The sequence below is a fragment of the Electrophorus electricus genome, chromosome 11 (assembly GCF_013358815.1).
Source record: "Electrophorus electricus isolate fEleEle1 chromosome 11, fEleEle1.pri, whole genome shotgun sequence".
Lineage (NCBI taxonomy): Eukaryota > Metazoa > Chordata > Actinopteri > Gymnotiformes > Gymnotidae > Electrophorus > Electrophorus electricus.
The window spans coordinates 14,594,618-14,614,467 of record NC_049545.1 but is presented as its reverse complement, the minus strand read 5'-3'; the positions used below and the strand labels follow the sequence as shown (position 1 = coordinate 14,614,467).

The 19,850-nt window shown below is 41.6% G+C and overlaps 1 protein-coding gene across 1 annotated transcript in view; it reads right to left on the bottom strand.

The window, feature by feature from the left end:
* Positions 1-19,850, bottom strand: part of pcsk2 (proprotein convertase subtilisin/kexin type 2) — a 37,264-nt gene that overhangs the window by 8,359 nt on the left and 9,055 nt on the right. Inside the window, exons 5-9 of the mRNA XM_027023742.2 lie at positions 19,760-19,797; positions 9,209-9,285; positions 6,881-6,969; positions 3,815-3,990; positions 2,108-2,323 (exon numbers count right to left, since the gene is read on the bottom strand). Coding sequence (XP_026879543.2) covers positions 2,108-2,323; positions 3,815-3,990; positions 6,881-6,969; positions 9,209-9,285; positions 19,760-19,797 — 596 coding nt within the window. The remainder of the gene's footprint in view (positions 1-2,107; positions 2,324-3,814; positions 3,991-6,880; positions 6,970-9,208; positions 9,286-19,759; positions 19,798-19,850) is intronic.

Sequence of the window (19,850 nt, the reverse complement as noted above, 5' to 3'; positions counted from 1 at the left end):
TACACACACACTCATACACAAACTCTCAAAGGAAAATGGTGACTTGGCACATTTAACTGTATCTAGGGGGAATGGCATTTAGGAACAAATTGAAAATGAACAAAAACCTGGATTTCCAAGATCTATTACAAACCATTCTTGAAACCAAAAAAAGGTAAAAGGCAAAGTGTCTTAAAATCTCTCTGTTTAACAGAGTCTAAGGTTTACTTATTGCTCAAAAATGTAACAACAATTTGAGACGATCTAGAGTTTCCCTATGTTCTAAAATCTACATGTCCTGTTACTCAGCCCTTGCCTTTGAATCTAAACTGATTCTGAAATCACTGATCAATTAAAAAGTGTAATTACACTTGAATCCTCGGTAAAGAAGTTACATTGATCTAAGATACGAGAAGAAAAGAGATAAAACAGGTGCAGCTATTTTTAAATAATGCAGCCTTACATGTTTCTTAGACTTTTCAAACTTAGGAGGCTTTTTCAATCAATCAATCAATCAAAGTTTATTTATATAGCTATTTTTACAACAGCTGTTGTCACAAAGCAGCTTTACATATGTCTGGGTCCAAACCCCCAGAGAGCAAGCCTGAAGCAACAGTGGTAAGGACATTCTCCTTGAGGCTGACATGAAGAAACCTTAAGAGGAACCAAGACTCAAAAAGGGGAACCTGTCCTCTAGTTGACACTGGACAACATTGGAAACCAAACAGAACCAAAGCTCTGACACCTTCAAGGCAAAAAACAATCAAAAGAATCTAATTCCTGTTGCACTGTGAGCCTGGTTTAATACTAGTTAACATGTAAGATCAATACCAAATCTCTGAATGATGCATCCCTTCAAAATGCATACATCAGCAGTCTGCATGAAATGTTTCTCCCACTCCATCCCTAGCACAACATAATCTCTGACACAAATACAATAAAGTGATATAATTATTCATAGCTGATTCATTGACAGTATTTACACAAAGATTCAATGGATAGATGATTATTTATTAGGTCATTAGATTATTAGATATTATATAAATATTAGATTATTTGCTCATATAGGAGAGTGTGTGACAGTCCGCAGGGAACAAGTGTGGATTATTCAGTCTGTTGAGAGAGCTGAATGCACACCTCAGGCACCAGCAACATCCATTCAACAGCTCCAGACTGATGCTAATACCTACCACCCACCCCTCATCTTTGTCTATCTTTTTCCTTTCATCTCCATTTGACAAGATCCTCAGTCCCATGGTAGAAGTGCCCCTTGTCTCAGTTTTAAGTCCCACGCTAAAAATTTCCATTTATGCCTTTGACTTACATTTTGTAGGTATTGTTCACATGCAACAATAAGAAGACAATTAGCTTTCTTTATCATTGCATCATCATCAGGCTGCTTGATGTCCAAAGTATATGACTAGATAAAGCACATGTTATTGTGCAAGAGAGTTTGTTGTACTTCTTTTCAAAATCCCAGAAGAAAGGATAAACATGTAAAATCTCAGGTTATTATTATTAAAAACCTGATTTTTTTTGTGTGTCACCACTTCCTTTCCACAAACTGTATCTGTATCTTGAAGGGAATGCAAGCACATTTCTTCCAAGACGTGCTGAGATTACCACCATACAGCTAGCTACCATACAATCAAAAACATGCTTACAGGAAAGTCCAGAGACTTCAGTTCTGTCTACATGTCCTGGCAAATGCCCAGTGTGAGCCACCAAGATAGCTCCAGGAAAGAGGAACTGAACCATACTTCCCAGTCAGAGAGAGCAGATTCATGTGTGGTCTTGGACTCCCAGGCATCAGTAATTAATCCCGGCCAACTCTTTGCTACAGGACACAACTGTCTTAGGCAGTTTTGCAACCTGGGAGCACCTGTGAAGTCCCAATTTCAAGCCTCTGTCCCCAAGACTCCCTCAAGAAGCAAGCTTAAACAAAAGTACTGCTACGTTTGACATTCATAAATAATAATGGTGTAACTTAATTATTTGCTTATGCTATGTTTGCTTTACAAGCCAAAACCTTTACCATCACACATGGAAACCAAATGTTTCTAAACAACACAACTGCAAAAAGGTACATTTCAGGTCCATGAAATCTGCATACAGACACACTACTCACCACGCCCGCCTCAGGGTTCCTCTTACGGCCGTTGCTGAAAGTGGAAGCCAGTGTGGAGGAGCAGCTCTCATCATAAAGGGCTGTGCGCCCATCATTGATCGCCGAGTTGATGGAGATGGTCCACATGCTAGAGGCATAGCCATCACAGTTGCAGTCATCATAGCTACCACCATCCCCTGAGGCCCACACATAGATGCTTCCTTTCCCTGCTCGGCCCTGTAGGCAGCCAGCCCAACCCAATCAAACACAGGCAAGCACAAGCCTTTGATTAATACTTGCACGACATGGGGCATTTTTACAGTAGGAAGAGCTATAAGCACACTGTGTAAAACCTTCACTGATATGGGCAGGTAAGGAGGCAATCCATATTAAGGGTCATTTTCTTTTTTTTCCTTTTTTTTTTTTACTTCTTCATAAACACACAATGCACATTTCATGTCACAAAATGTATTTGATTATGTTGTAATGGTATTGTACTTGTTCCTTGATTATCTTTTTTAAAAATACATTTACTTTACTGTCACTTTTGTACTGTGTTCTGTTTACAAAGAGTGCTGCTAAGAGAAAACCCCAGAGGTGTGGGAGGACCACAGTCTTGGATGTTTAAGGGACACTTTGGGGTTTAAGACAGGCATTGCATTAATTTCCATGCTTCTGCTACCAGAATGCCATATTTATGACTCCCACACATGCACAATTATTTATTCTTCCTCCACTAAAACCTTACAATTCAAACGTTAGTCATTTAGTCATTTAGAACTAATCAGTTAGATGGTTTGCCTGAGAAACTAATTTAAGAAGCAATTAAATATTATTTAATAGTTTTTAATGGCAAAAAAATTTACATTAAATTAATAAATACTAGTGCTCAATGTGCCATGATAGAAGGAATCAAATGAAGATATTGTGTGAAATCTAAGCCATTTAAGCCTTGAACAGATTTTTGAACAGCACAACCATGACTAGGACAGAGAGACTTAGCTACCCCTAGGAGAGACACATGGAGAAGGTGGATCTGATTCACCTGCTGTCATGCCTGTCTCAGCTGCAAATTATGGGGTGAAATATCCTGAGATTACCTTATGATGTCTTACCAAGCCAAGTGCTGCTCAGGATAAATGCTGAGAAGTAGCACTCTCACTACCATTTCCTTCAATTACCTGTTGCAATTTGCACAGACCCAAACCACGGAATGACTAGAGATGTGAAACTAAGTGATGTTTAAAGGCAAACTGAGTAGACTTCACCCACCCATGTAACAAGTGTTACAGGACTCCTCAGAAGGCTTGGCTAATCAATAAGAAACATCTAAGTGAATTTCGCTCCACATCAATAGGAAGCGCTTCTGAGCACATGGGAAAAAGCTTACATAAGCCACCATTACCACTGAGTGAGTGGAATATGGCTTGATTAGGATTGTTTGTTTTGCTCTCTTGTAGGAAGAAGAGTAAGAGCAATAGCACCTACTCAGCAACACTTCTTGAGTACATTAAAACTTGAGGGCATCCCTCAAAAGTGATTTATTTATCAAGTTAATTTGAGGCCATCATTGTGAGCCTTGTTAGTCATGTCTGTGGACTACTAAGGGACAGCTTGTTATTTACATAAGTGCTTTTTTCTTTCTCATGAATTTGTATTTCATGTAGTTCAAAATCACTGGGCCCCTTAGAGCTGCACCTGGAGAATAACTACATTTCCCATGAGTACCTTGTTGACACCGTCTGCCATAGCCTGCAGGGTGAGTTCGCGGGGCCCATCCACTGTCTTGCCGTCATCGGTGGGACCCCAGCTGGCACTGTAGATGTCAATGATCTGTGGCATGTGGCTGATGGAGGAGGCTTCAATGATGTCTGTCATGAAAGGCTGGTCCAGCATACGAATGCCTGCACCAAGGCAGAGCCAGATTACTATTCCCATCTCTATTTGCTTTTTTTCTCCAAGACCTGAGAGTTCCCACTCAGCTGAACTTGCTGTAGTCCCTCTCAATATGGCTTTTTTCAGTCATGCTGTATTTCTGAAGTATTTGTAAGTGCTGTGGTCCTACAACAGATCTAGGTTATCCTAAAGTCTGAATTATATGGACAGGACCAATACTGAAAAATTAGCTAGAGACATCTTTCATGGTTGGGTGTGCATCAACCAGATTTTCCTCAAATTCTATCTTTTCCCTTGTTCTACTAAGCATCTGGCATTCCTTCTTTATCAACACAAAAAATGGGCACCTAATTATTGGATAAACATCACCTTTACTGATAACACACAGTTCTTCTCAGTAACTGTCTCTCTTTTTCTAAAATGTGCCCATCTACAGCCCATCTCAGCAACCACTAAATTTCCCCCTTGTAGCAGATGCTACAATACCAGTCATCTCCTCTACCATTAACTGTTAAACCCTTAACTGGCACTATCTCATCAAATCATGGTAGGGGGACTCTGGAACTGTAAACCTACTCTACAGCCCCTCCCAGCTTCATGTTCCATGGTTTCCCTGTCTTGTGTATTTTAGTTCCATTCCGTAGTTTCATTTTCTCCACCCCTCATTTGATTTTCCACACTTGCCCCTTGTTTCTAGCCTTATTAAGTTCATGTATTTTAAACCCTGTAGTGTGCCCTGTGTTTTGGCTGTTCATTGTTTATTTGGTTGGTTCATTTAATGAATATTTGAATGGTTATATGTAAGCCCGTCTGTGTTTTGAAGTCTCTGTTTATGTTAGCCTGTTTGATTCTAGCCGTTTTGTTTTTCCGTATGTTACTTCCTAGTTTCTGTGATAACCTGCTTCCCCTGTTTGCCTTCGTGTGTTTTTGGTTTGTTATTCCTAGCCTTCAGTTTTTTCCTAGCTCCTGTGTATACTATCCTCACCCTTTTTTTGTGTACCATGTATCCTAGTACACTACATATTGGCTCTATGACCCTGGACTACTCCAACGACTATGACTCTGGATTTGCCCTTAATAAATCTCGCTCTTCTCCACACATGCGTCCACCTCCTTACCGCTCACCATTACAGTTACCCCACTAATGTTTACACTATTGTCATGTCATCTTTCTGGTCCTCAAGAAAACTTCATAGAAAAAACTTTGCATTCTATGTCTTTTGCCATCAGAAGAGACCCAGGTTTTTCTTCTTACTGTTTTCTTACTGTTGGACTTCAAACCACCACTCTCTCTCAGGGCTGTTACTGAGAAGTTTCATGCCCATAGACATAGCTCAGCCTACTAAAGACTTTGAAACTATCGACTACATTATTCTCCTGTCCATCCTTAATAACCTTTTGATCACTAGTTCAGCATGGCACTGGCTTACATTCTTTCTGAACTCATTGCACTGCCTTTCTGGAGGGATGTTCATGTCAGATGGCACAGAGAGGATCTGCCCCATGCATACCTTCCACTCATACAGGGCATTTTCCTATGATAGTTATGCTGATGACACACACTTCTCATTCCCTCCCACTTACATTTTGATTCATTTTTCCTCATGCCTGGCAGACATGTCATCATAGATGGAAGCTTATCACCTAAGGTTGAATCTTGGAAAAACCAATGTATTACATATCAATGACAGGTGGGCTTCTCTTGTACAACCATCCTGAGGATTCAGCCATTTATCTTAAGGAAGGTCATTCTATTTTGTTCAGTATCTGATCATATTGAGTCAGGTCTTGACATTAGATCCTTGCAACTGGTTCAGAATATACAGTAGTTACATGGCTTGTATTCTATCCCATGTAGAATATCTTACAGCACTACACTTCTGTGTTCCCTGCACTGGCTTCCTATAGTGATTTAAATTCCCAATGCTTGCATACAAAGTCAAAAGTGGACCAGACTCTACTTTTTCAAAGCCATTTGTCAGATACCACAGTGTACCTTACTCCTTTCAAACCACACAGATGGTTATTGTACTAAAGGCCCCCTTCTTCCAAGAGCACTTAAATGAACACTAATCCTGCACACAATTACAAAAACCTCCTGTAGTTGTATTCTCTATATATTTATTCATTTATAATGATTCTTGTCTCTGAAAGTGCTTTGGTGTGAGGGTATCCTTAGACTAAGTTTTTGCAGAAGCATTATGATGAAGTTTACTAATGAGAGAGCAAAGTACTTCTGTATATCACTCAAGAAAAAAGCATCTGCTAAATTCTGTAAATGTGCATGCAAAAATAAAGAATACAGTTCAAAAGCTTGTCTGCAGATTTGCTGCTTTAACCATCAATCACAGTGTAACACATCCTGTTCTATTGTAAGAAAGGTTAACTGTATTGACTAGGTAACAGTTAATCTCATTTCCATTTGCACCATTTGGAATAGAAAATGTCAAGTTGCTGCACTTATGAAATCATTCAGTGTCTGGTCACCTGCTTTCCTGCTATATTAAATGGTGCTGCTGAAATGATACACACAAAAATAGGTTATTTTAAGGATTTATAATGACGTGCGCACAAACACACACACACACACACACACACACACACACACACACACACACACACACACACATATATATATAAAAACCTAATGTTAACTCTTAGCAGGCTAGTGGCCATGAACCAAGCAAATGTTTTCAAGTGCTTTATATTGGACAACAAAATTCTATTCCTTTGGGAGTCACTTAGTTCTGTTTTGCAAATAGCTGATGTGCAAGTAAAATGCTGCCTAGTGCACCAAACAGGTGTAGGAAGTCAGTCTTTGTACCTGTTCTATATATAAATAAATGCATTATAAACATGATCAAAATGAAGAGCTTTATGTTAAATAAACACTATTACCTGCCACCTTGGAGTTGTAGGCCACACCTACTCCACAGATGTTGTTGTGGGCGACTGCTGACACCTCCCCAGCACACCTGGTACCATGACTAAAAATGCATTCAGAAAAAAAGGCAGAGGTATTACACAGGTAATACAAAGGCAGAGGCAATACACAGGTTTATAGGTTTATAATTTCCCTATGAAGAAGTTACATTTCGTAGTGGGCAACACCTCAAAAGATTAAAATGCTAGATAGCTAGCACCATCAGGTCCCCCAGACACAGCAGTTTGATGTCCACTTTGAACACCACTGGTATACCAAGAAGAATTTGTAGAGGACTTGGGAAACATAATTCAAAAATAAGTCTCTCTGGAAAAAAAAAATTGCAGTGGTATGTCATCATAATTTTCCAAGTAAATATGAGCTAATAAGAATGCAACATTCAAAGACGATACTTTATACTAGCATTACCATACTTTTGTATTCTAATTCATAATGGGTTCACAGAACATCTAATAAAAGTTCTTACACTGAAGAAATTACATGAAATGGTGTTATGCTGCTGCAAGCCAATTAGCTGTCCAGCTATATTTACCTTGCACCTTCAACTTTCTAGATGTCTGATAATTTCATTTGCCTCATAATTTCACAATGCTGAGCAGGTAGATGTAGATAGAAACATAGCTTAGCCACCAGGTTATAAAGACTAACTTGTATTTTCTCTACCCTAACCCAAAATTATATTTTAATGTCAATTATAATGTAACAGTTATCTTTATGAGAACTGGGACTAAGAAACATTGTTTATTCAACTCTATTGAGAAGGCACTATGCAAGTAATGTTCAGCCAGCTCTTTGCTTAAAATCTCCATGATGGTGTTATGGAATTTTTTCACTTTGGAAAGCCAATTTCCACCCCAATTGTCAAGATGTGTCAAGATATTTATATATCTTTAACCTGGCTTTTGCTAAATTGTCATCACTATATGGAATACACAAATTAAATGGAATTTGTGTGCTACTATTTAATGTCAACTAATGGACATTAGTTGGAAGCAGTATATGCACACTTCATATGTAGACCATCTTTTTTCAGGGTGTGAAGAAGGCCACTTTTCTGTCCTGCAGACTGCAATGATTTAAGGCAAATAAAAAGCCTCGCCCAAACACAATCACTGTTTGATGTCAGACATTAATAACTCCTATTACTGTGTAGGCAATGTATCATGAATAATCTAAAGTTAGTGAGGGCCCATTGTCTGCTGTCATTTTGCTAATGGAGCTTTATGGTGTTAGGTATGACACAAGCAAAGAACAAAGAAGAGACAGGTTTGGGATAGAAGATTCCATTTAATGCTGATTTTGGTTCAGCTTCTTCTTCTTGAATACTGAACGCAGCCATCAGAAAACTGCATAATGTTTCCAAAATCAGCACAAGGTGAACCTTTAATCCTGGAAGAATTTCAGCATGACAGACAGTGAGTGACTCCCATCATTTTCTTACAGCCAGAGCTGCTCTATTTATAAATGACCATCTGATTAGCTTGCAAGTCTGTGGCACTAATGATATTACTATTGCCATCACACACAGCTCTTCTCTCACACTCACATATATACATATGAAGAATGGAAAAATAAGCTGTTTCTTATTTGACTGGTTGCCTGTCTTAGGTAGTGCAAAGGTAGTGGTGATAGTAGGTGTAATAAGTTACCAGTGTTCGTTAGATCGTGTCTCTGAGCTAAAGAACGAGGCTTACCACTATGCAGTGCTTCCGTCTCTGCCGGGCACCTCTCACCTGCCATCTACCACTACCCACATGCCCCCACACCCATGCAAAAGCATCAGAAAATAATTTCTGCTCTAAATACCAGATGATTAAAAAAAAATGTAATTAAAAAAAGAATTATACTACAGAATCTAAACCAAGTAGGGAAAACACATACTATTTCCCTTTGGAAATTTGTTGATTTGTATATTCTGTAGTGAATATTCTGTACAATGCCCCTCAGTAACTAAATGTTCTATATTTTCTCTGGACCTGCCTCCACTGAGTTTGGTGAAAGACACAGAATAAGCTTAGGGTTCTTTGAGGAGTCAGCATGGGACAGATCCTCTGTATTAATGCAGCCAGATTGAGATCCCAGGGAACAAGATGACTTAATGGGGTTATATGTAAGGAAAATCAATGTAGAGAAGCAAATAGTCCTTTAGTCCACCACCACCTCCAGGAAACATGGTCATGGTTCAACACCCTTATCCTCCCTCCACTCCCACAATCCCCTTCATCCTTTACACTGCCTTGAGTCACATACACAGCCAAACACACTGACAGACCACCGATTACCTGTTAAACCAGTCATCTGTGTAGCGGGGGTACGGGTATGGGTCATTGCTGCTGAAGTCATAGCTGGCCTCTGCATTCTGCAAAAAAAAGTTTTTTAACTTTTTTTATTGGTAGTCAGACATTATGGAAATAGAAGTGAGAGCACTCACTTCTTTGTCAGCAATAATAGTAGATATAGAGAGAGAATTTTGAGGTGAAATTTTTATTAGCAATCGGGTATGGATAAGAAACCTCTTTTGGTCATTTGGGGCTTTCGATGCTATTTTCAGACATACCTTTAAATCAACCCTTTAGGCAGAAGCAGTTGCTAGTTTCTCTGAACTCATTTTAGACTTGATGAGAAAATGCACTGTGGCACTTACTTCTCCATCTTACTTCTCTCAGAACCTATTTACACCTGCACTAAAATGCATGCCTGACTGAATTCTGCCTATAATTAGACATGAATGGGCACTCATGATTGGATATGCCAAGCCGTCCTCCTTGCTAGCTAGAAAAGCTGTAACAAATGTGTCTAATTTTAACACTCCAGAATTGGATCATTATATCAGCTCATATTTGCAAGCTCTGCTTTATCCTATCTCCTGTAGTTTGTTGTAGCTTGTTTGTTTGGAGGTTTGACTTGTTTGTTTGTTTATTTGTTTATTTGTTTGTTTGTTTGACTTTGTTGGACTTTTGAATTTGTGTATGTTTCGTTATGGTTGTTTCTTCGTACTCCATGCCTTTGTGTTTATCCTAGCCTTCGTGTTTCCATTGCCTTAGTTATAGCCTGCTTTCCCGTGTGCCTTCATGTGTTTGTTTTGTTTAATCATGTTTCTCCGTACTCTCCGTATGGGCTCTATGACCCTGGACCATATAAACGACTCTGATTTTGGATTTGCTCATAATAAATCTCGCTCCTCTCAGCATATGCATCCGCCTCCTTACCGCTCAACATTACAGAATGAACAGTGCAACAAGGACGCAGCGAAAGAGTGAGACTCTGAGAGGTGGTTTTGCTGGGGCGAAACTTTGGCTGTTTCTACGCAGTCCGAGTTTGTTACGTCTCAGCGCCACCAAACCAGAGACAGCAAATCCCCTGGCACTGCAGGTACACAGGCATCTCATCGTTTCTGAAGCAGGATCCTGTTTATTTTGATGATGACAAGATCCCAGGGAAGCGCCAAGAGTCTACCCACCTTGACCAACGTTGCAGGGGGGAGCGGCCTGCAGTGCAAGACGTGAGTAGGCAGAGTGAATACACAGACTGTCCATGGCTAGGTATTCCCTGTGCATGAAAGCACAACTTTGGGAGCCTTGGGAGCCACCGAGAGGGTTCTGTGTCTGTGTGTTCCTCCAGGGTCACCCCACCAGTGTCTGTGGCTATGCCGCAAGCCACCCGGTATGAGCTTGTTCCCGGCGTGAGAGACACTGCCCATCCTGGTCCTGTTCCCGGTGTGAGAGACGCTGCCCGTCTTGGTCCTGTTCCTGGCGTGAGAGACGCCGCCCGTCCTGGTCCTGTTCCCGGCGTGAGAGACGCTGCCCGTCCTGGTCCTGTTCCCGGCGTGAGAGACGCCGCCCGTCCTGGTCCTGTTCCCGGCGTGAGGGACGCCGCCCGTCCTGGTCCTGTTCCCGGCGTAAGAGACACCCTGCCCGTCCTGATCCGGTTCCTGTTCCTGATGTGAGAGTCGCCGCCTGCCCTGTTCCTGTGGCTAAGCCCCTGGACCCGTCATTGACCGCCTCAGCTGTGCCCTCAGAATTCTGGGACCAGCTGTGGGCCGAGGTGGCTGCATTGCTGGACTTCCAGCCAGTCCCGGCCTCCGGCATGGAAGACGTCACCCAGCCAGTCCCTCCTTCTGGCATGGAAGACGTCACCCGTCCTGATCCTGGTCCTGTTCCCAGCATGGGAGATGCCGCCTTTCTTGATCCTGAGCCTGTTCCCGGCTTGAGAGACGCCGTTTGTGCTGAGCCTGTTCTGGTACCCGGCATAGTGGATGCCGCCAGTTCCGTTCCTGTTCTCGGCATAGTGGATGCTGCCCGTCCTGTTACCAGGTCTGTTCCCATAGCCACACCCCCGGACCCACTGCAGCTGCCGCACCCCTGGACCCACCACCGCCGCTGATGGCCGCTGCCCAGCCCCTGGACCTGCCGTCGCTGATCGTCAAAGCCGCGCCCCTGGACCCAGCAGTCCCTGTCCCTGGAGTGGGAGAAACCACTCCACAAGTCCCCGTGCCTCATGCCAGGCCTGTCCCCCTGGTCGCTCCTCGAAGCTCTCCTGTGGCTCCTACTGCCCCATTGTTTTTGCCTTCTCTGTTGCCTGGTTTTGTTTTGGTTCCTGTTGTGTTGTCTGTCCCTGTGCCTGTTTCTGTGCCCATTCCGGTTCCTGTGTCTCCCTTTGTTTTTGTCCCTGTGCCCGTCCATGTGTCCATTCTGGTGCCTGTGTCCATTTTTGTTCCTGTCCCTTTGTCCCTGGCCTGGTCTGTTTTGCGTGCTTGTAATCCTCGTCCTCCCTCCCGGCACTTTTTTCATCCTCAGTCTGGTTCTGTTGGTTCTGCTTCCACATCTGTTCCTGCTTCTTTGCCTGTCACTCCTGTTGCCCCAGTTTCTGTGTCTGTTTCTGTGTCTGCTCCTGTCTCTACTCCTGTGTCTACTCCTGGTTCTTCTCCTGTTCAGTCTTCTCCTGTTGCCACCGGTTTCTGTGTCTGCTGTCGTTCCGGTGCCTGCTCCTCGTCTTGTCCTGTGTTCGGTTCCTGTTTCTGGCCTGTCTGCTCCTGAGTCTCGTCTGGGTCCTGTCCCTGCTCCACGTCTTGCCTGTTTCCTGTTGGTGTCTCATCCTAGTCTTGTTTTGGTTTTGATGATTCTTGTTTTTGCGCACCCCGGTGTTGCACGCTTTGGGGGCGGTACTGTCACAATTAGTCCCTCCATGTTCCATGTTTTCCATGTCTTGTGTTTTGTTCCATTCCATAGTTTAGTTTTGTCCTCACATTGATTGTTGACACCTGTCCCTCGTTTCTAGTTTTGTGAATTTCATGTATTTAAACCCTGTTGATTGCCTTGGTCGTTGCTGTTCATTGTTTGTTTGGAGGTTTGACTTGTTTGTTTGACTGGTTGACTTTGTTGGACTTATTGAATTTGTGTATGATTCGTTATGGTTGTTTCTTCATACTCCATGCCTTTGTGTTTATCCTAGCCTTCATGTTTCCCTTCCCTTAGTTATAGCCTGCTTTCCCGTGTGCCTTCATGTGTTTGTTTTGTTTAATCATGTTTCTCCGTACTCTCCGTGTCGGCTCTATGACCCTGGGCCGTATAAACGACTCTGATTTTGGATTTGCCCATAATAAATCTCGCTCCTCTCAGCACATGCATCTGCCTTCTTACCACTCAGCGTTACACCTTATATATCAACATAAAATGCATCTCCTGTCTGTAGTTGATAAGTAGTCAGTGGGCTAGAAGATGGGCTACTTTATCAAAAAAATGTCTCAGTATGCTATGTAGCCATCTGAGGAACTGCTTTCATTATGTTTTCATAGTCAGTAGTCAGTAATTATATATCTGGGGCATCCACCAAACAAAAATTTAAGTGACCTTCCAGCTTCAGAGGTATCACCTAAAAGCTCCCAACTCTGTCACTGATGGCATGGCAAAGAAGAAAGCAGATGGTCTGTGGTCTTTTTATTGTGTACACTTCCAACTAGCCAGGTTTCCTCAGTAACTGCTGTCAAGGAGCTGACTGCTTGCATACTGAGTTGCCTCCAGCTCCAAGCCTGCTGTTCAGAAGTAGAACACTGGAAAGTCTCCGCCTTTGCCACAAGTTTCATCAAGGTCTCTTATTTTCAGAGTGTGCAAAGGTTGGCACATAGTTTTGTAACAGGCCCTGTTCAACTAGAGCAGTTTGACTCCATACAGAAACTCTACAGGGAGTTTGCTAAGGAGCTAACTGTGAATCAATGCCCATGACTTTGCCGCTAGCTATGTTGGACTGTGAGTTAGCATGTATGTCAAGGTAGTGCCCCTCATACCTAAAAAGTAATCCATGGTGCTAAATGAACCCAACTTGTGATTTCCCAAGTTCTTCTTCAGTGATATCACCATTTTTACAGCTTAATAGTTTTTACTTTTTCACCCAGATTTAGTGGTTAATTCCCACCCATCAGCTAACTAACTTTCCCGTGTCAACAACTGAACCCTAAAAGGTTCAGGCAAGTGCATGCACACGGGCATCCATGACTACCAGCACATAGATGGCCATGATTGCTGTGATTGACAGGAGCAGCCTGTGCTTGGAGTAATACTGTTCTTCCCACACAGACAGAAGGACCAATTTTGCTCCCTTGAACTCCCAGCCACAGATGGCTGTGGCATCATCAAGATTCCAACTGGCAAACTCTCAATTATAAGGCAAACACTTTTTTCTGGTGCAGCACTTGGGAACAACAGCTTCCATTCTGGGTAAGTACTAAACATTCAATGAAATCTTACAAGCGGCCTTGGGTCCCTTTCATGACAAAATGCATCAGAATGACCAATTACACAGATGACTGAATATTCTGCACAAACATATAGTAAGCAGGTTATGGAATCAATCCCAGCTCCATCTCCTCACTCTGAATCACTAAAAAATCCATATCAGGAAGTGTGATGCTTTGTAAACCTCCATGAGCAGGAATATGTCAAGCAAAGTGGCTCTTACTGATGTGTGTGCAGTGCTGCGCAGCAGCTTACTGGATGGTGAATATGCCAGGCATACATCACAAGCCTCTGTGGTTGAAATGGACTAACTGTTACAGTCAGGTGGAGAAGTGACTTGGGCTCTATCTGGGAAAGTTCCTATGTATTCAAATTCCAACAAACCCTCCAGTGTTGGCTCTTTTTCTTAATGCCATAATAGGAAGCATACATGAAGCTTTGTTTGCTTGCTCACTGATGCCAAATCTCTTTTATGTTCTAGTATGTTTTTCCAGTCAGCCATAATTTGGCATACCCTAATCAAGGTCAGTTCTTATTTCCTACCCTAACCTTGCCATTTCTTATTGTTCCCTGTAGATGGTAAAATCATAGTTTGTAAGAGTGTTGAATTCTTAAGGTTCCTCTGAACCTCTCTCAGGGAACTGTCTTCACATAAGTGGTCTCTTAAGTGAGATTAAATGGGCTCTGTAAATATTTTTGGAATTTAATAGCCTTGCTTTACCTTTCATAATCAAACAGGGTTTAAATATACCTGAAAAATGTTAGCTAATTTATTAACTGCAGCACTCTATTGGGATGTCAGACATATTGCTATTTGTCCTGGACTGGATATTTTGGCACCTTTTTCTGTACTCACACATTGTATGAAGGAAATCAAGTATGGAATCAATGTGAAAAATGTAACAGTAAAGGTACAGTACCACTTTTTGTTTTCATCAGAAACTGTAAAAGAGCAGACAGATATAACCAAAATGGGATTGCCCATATTATTTCACGTGGTTCAGTTCAACAGACCACAGAATCTGTTTGACTGAACTGTTGCATTATGACTTGAACTAAATGGAACAGTTGTGGACACCTGTGGTTTAGACTGCTGCAAAGGCATTTTCAAGCCTGATGGCATTTATAGATGTGCAGTGTATACCAACAAATGAACTGCAGTGATAATAATTTACTGAAATAACATTGTCCTTGAAAAATTAATCTAGGTATCTAAAACCTTGGCCCTCTGAAAGAATTAGTTAGACACAGCATAGGTGTAGTGGCTTATGTTGGCATGTTATGAAGATGTATATGATGAAATAAGGATGAATAAGTCAAATAAACATTTTGGGAAAGATTCTTTGCTATCTGTTGCAAAACAATCAGTGTTTCAAAATATTTGATAGAGAATCTAATACTCATAAGTCTGCTGAGCCAGAGACACAGCTTTCATAGGATATATTTCTCAAGAGCATGGAATACTGTGGAATGCTCATGGTTTGTTACCATTGCTAATGATTTTCTAGCAATTTGTCAATTCAAAGGCATTCTCTTCTCAGTACTATTGCACTGACATATCTGAAAACCAAACATGGCCACTAACACCCGAATTATGTGCAGTATTTAATTTCATTTCAGAATTGAAATGCCACGTGATAAAGAAATGATATGGTAAAACACACTGGTTATCAGTATGACAATATGGCAAATGCAATCACCAAATGGTCTTCTCTGGAGAAGAGCCAATCAAGGCATGTTTAACCTCAAAAGACAGGCAGAACCTTTCCTCTGTCTCTTTCTTTTGCTCTTTAAACACACATCAACTCCAGCAACCTGTACAGCATGACGGTCACTTCTGCACTGGAGTGGAGTGGGGTGGGGTGAGTTTGGGTTGGGAGGGTGGGGGTAGGGGATTGGTACTTCTCTCACTTGTCGATCCTAAATCCCCAGTCAACTAGTTGTAAAGTTAAACATTCAAATATAAAATGAAGATACAGACTTCAGAATTAGTTAAAGAGAATAGCTGGTCCATCTTTTATTGCAAGTTAACGTGAACAAGCATTATTGAGGCACCCTCCAGAGAATGTCTAACAATCAAACAAAGAACCCACATTTTTATACATTGGTCAGAAGTGATTATGTATTCACCCCACCATTGTACATACTAGTGTTTGCATTCCCCACCATTACATCCAAACCATGCATTAGTCAACATATGCAAACTGATATTCAACATCCACACCAGTTGGAACCTGTTACCACCACATTCCAAGAGAAGACTTCTCTTAACCTTGTCCTAAAGAAGATTGTTTTTCTGTACCATCCTGGTGGAGAGGTCATATATCTTACCCTGAGGTCCAGCAAAGCCTACCCAGGATCCTTTGCTGGGTAGGGCCTCTACAGAGGCCCTGCATGCAAATCATTCTGAAAGGACAAAGACTCTCTATACTCTTTTATGTTTTACATAATTAATATGTCTAATGCAATGTTAGGGCTCTTTTGCCTGTTAACACTCTTTTATTACCTCACACCCCACAGGTGTTTGCCTAGCACATTGTCCAAAGACTCTATTACCCAGACAGTGGGAAGAGACCAACATTTATTAGGTTGCAAGATCATTCACAGAAGTCATCGACAGCTCCAGAATGATGAGGATGCTGGCTGGCATTTACCATGTTGAGTCAGTGAGGAACAAAGGGCAGCCTCTCACCCCATGCTTTTGCACAAGGTAATGACATGTTTGGAGCTAGTAACTCAGTGTATGGAATGGCTTTGAGAGGTATTGATACAAACAGCCAGTCTGATCACTATAGCAGTGCAAGGTAGGCAAAGATTAGTGTGAGAGATTCCAGAGATATAAACTGAGCAGAGTCTGTGCTCTCTACACTTTTTACATATCACTGCTGTGTGAAATTTTCAAGCGATTTCTATAGCACTAGATAGTTCGTTTATTTATTTGTAGATAGATTACTAGATAGATGAAATGCATGTTGTGACACATAACTTTCCAGTTTGAATTAAGCAACCTTCAACTATATGTAGCTTACTGAACGAGTGTACAGACCAACTTTCATTTTTGTATTTTGGAAAGGTGCCTTAAACACTTGTAATGAAGGCTGAAGGCAGCCACCCTACCTGGGACTCCAACCCAGGTTTGACAGGAGGTAAACATGAGCTCTGACCACTGGACCAAGAGAGCCAGCTCTCTGGCAGCCAGAACACCCATATAACCTTCCTAAGAGAAGATCTCCGTCACACCAAGCTCCCTTTTAGAGAGTGATGGTCTCTGTCACAATGCCTTCACCTCTGAGGTGTGTCCCCTGTGTGTGACATTGTCCCTCCACATACAACTGCCATTTCCATCAGGGCCACACCCATGCCTCTCATCAGGGGTCCTCACACTGGGCTACACCATCCCATCACAGCAGGGGTGGGTTTATCTACCTAGGGCACACTCCCAATGATGTCACTGCCATCCCACTTCTGATGCCATGTGTAACGAAGGCAAAAGGCAGCCATCATACCCAGGACTCAAACCACAGGAGGTAAACGTGAGTTCTGACCACTAGACCAAAGAGCCAGTTCCCTGGCTTAGCAACCAGAGCACCCATTTAACCTTCCTAAGTTGATAGTCTTCGTCACTACATTGCAATAGCTACAAGCAATATCCCCTTTCCATCTGTGTGCATGAAAGAACTGCATTTGCATTTGTTTAGTATATATTGCATTTGTTTAGTATATACTGCAAACAAACTGCACTAGGGTTTAAATAGGGTGTATGTTTTATGATGGATAACATGAGGCAAAATATTATCCTTATACTCATAGTACATCAAATAAACAAAAACCATCTGACCAATATTTATAAAATAAAGCATTATCAGTAAATTCAACCCAAAATGGCCAAAGTTATTATCCTCAGTTATCCTCAGACTTTAAAATTACATTTCTGAAAATCTTGTGCAAATACTGTATTAACTCCATATAAATAGACAACAAGCAGGGACAATAACAGACAAAAATGTTTAAATGGCACAAGTTGATTACAGGAGCTGTGAAGTAATGGGTGCCTGACTGCAGCATTACCCTTATGTCAGGGGACAGACTAGTGATTACCAAAGGAAAAAAGAGAATAGCACATTCTTTCAACAATACCCATGATACCAGACCATACGCACATCTACCTAAAGAGGAAGTATTTAGCATGATGTGATGGGAATTTCCTGCCCTGTGCTCTGGAGGAGGAACATGATTATAGAAAATGTCACCAGAGTGAGACGTTCCTGAGCTCCAGTCTGCTCCAGAAAAATAAATCATTTCAGTAATAAAAGAAATGAAAGATGCTTTAGCAGGGTAGGGCCACGTGCTGGGCGCCTCCTGACACAACCCCTCATCACAACTGTCGGGATGTGTCTATTTTTCTGTTTTCATCTTCTCTCTTTGGCTTTCTGGGCAGTTAGATTACCCAATTACCTCACCACAAAGCCATAGAGCAAATCGACTATATTTCTGTCAGTTCCGTAAGTCTAATGTAAATAACTACTTGGCTAAATCTGACAGCAAAACTCTAGGAAATATCTATAGCTTGAACTTGTTATTCAAATGCATTTACAAGATCTGATCTGAAAAAGATGCAAAAGATCTGAAAATATCTGCACACTGAAAAACATACATAAGCCTCAAAAGACATGTATAGCAGCAGCCTGTGCTTGCTTCTGTTCTCTGTTTTCTATCTAACAGAGAGAAAGAGAGAGCAAGGACTCTGGCAAACCTCCATTTGGCTGCTGCCTATGAGTGCAGTTATCAAGCAATGAATTAAATGCAGTCCCCTGTCACAAAACATCCTTCAAACGATTACAGCAAATTCCCTCTTCAACAAACATTAGCCTGTACGAGTGAATTTATCACAGATCTTTTTTTGGCAATCACAAATCATCTTCCACCAATACAAATATGGGGGAGGGGAAGCATAAAGTACTTTTTGGCTCACAAGCACTGTACAACCAGGATAATGCGTATGCTGCTCAGACGCCTGCATGTATTCTGATAATTCAGTGATGATGGAGAACTGGGGCTCTGGGTAGAATTGGTGCTAAATAAAACAGTAGCAGTGAGGAATGGAGAGGAGGGAACAGGGATGGGGGAGGGGGTGAGGAGGATGCAGTAAAATGACTGCTTCAGCCTGGCTCTGCAGGAGTCATCATCCCAATGGAGCATGCGCTGGCATCACCCACCACCGCAGATAAGCAAAGGTTATTATTGGGTTAAGACTCGTCTGTTTTCAAAAGCACAGCATGACCTGCAGCACCCAGATCGAGGCTTTCCTGCTCTCTGGATACCACTAACTCTGTGGTGCTGTTTTTGTCGTGTGTGGCTGCTGAAGTGTCCACTTCCTTTAAGAAAGCATCTTCAATGGAGAAACAGAATGCGAGGCTGAAGGAGGCCAAGATGTTTAGTCTGGCTCTGATTTGCTCTGTGCAGGGCGCTGAGTTCTGAAATCTCTAAGGAGTGAGATTTGTGATGGCAGAATGGTGGCATTCTTAATTGCCAAGGTGCAGTCTGCTCCCATCTCACCAGGCAGACAAAGTCCTCCATTAGATTAAGATCTGATTACATGCATGACCCAGATGTGTCATCAGTGGTTAGAAAAGGAAGGCTTTCAACTATCTATTACAGTCAGATTATCCAGAGTATGTATCTTAAATGTGCAATAAGGAATAAGGAGTGCAATAAACTGGGAGTATGATTAACACAAATGTCTGGCTGAAGCTCCCTAAATGTCAGTAAATAAATTTAGATGTAACCCTGTAGTGTTTATGCTGTCAGAAATTCCCGTTCTAAAAGAAAAAGAATTACAACAAAATTGCAGCCCATTGACAAAAATAAAGAAAGGTAATACAGCCTCTATTGTAAGAATTCACACTGTGCTTCTAACTCTTCTCCCTAGAATGAAATGCTTGATTTGATAGATAGTAGATGAAAAGCAAAATAATTAATTGTTTTATCTTCACGAAACAAGTGGCAACTATCTTAAACCTATACAAGTCCACTAATCCATCCACATTAGAAAATAAAATTTGAATTAAAAAAAATATATAATACTTTAAAAAGCATACTTACATAATTTGAAGCAAGGTCTGGGTGTAGATAGTCAATGCCTGCCAAAAATACCAAAATGTTTTGGTATTATTTTATCTGCAACTACAACAAA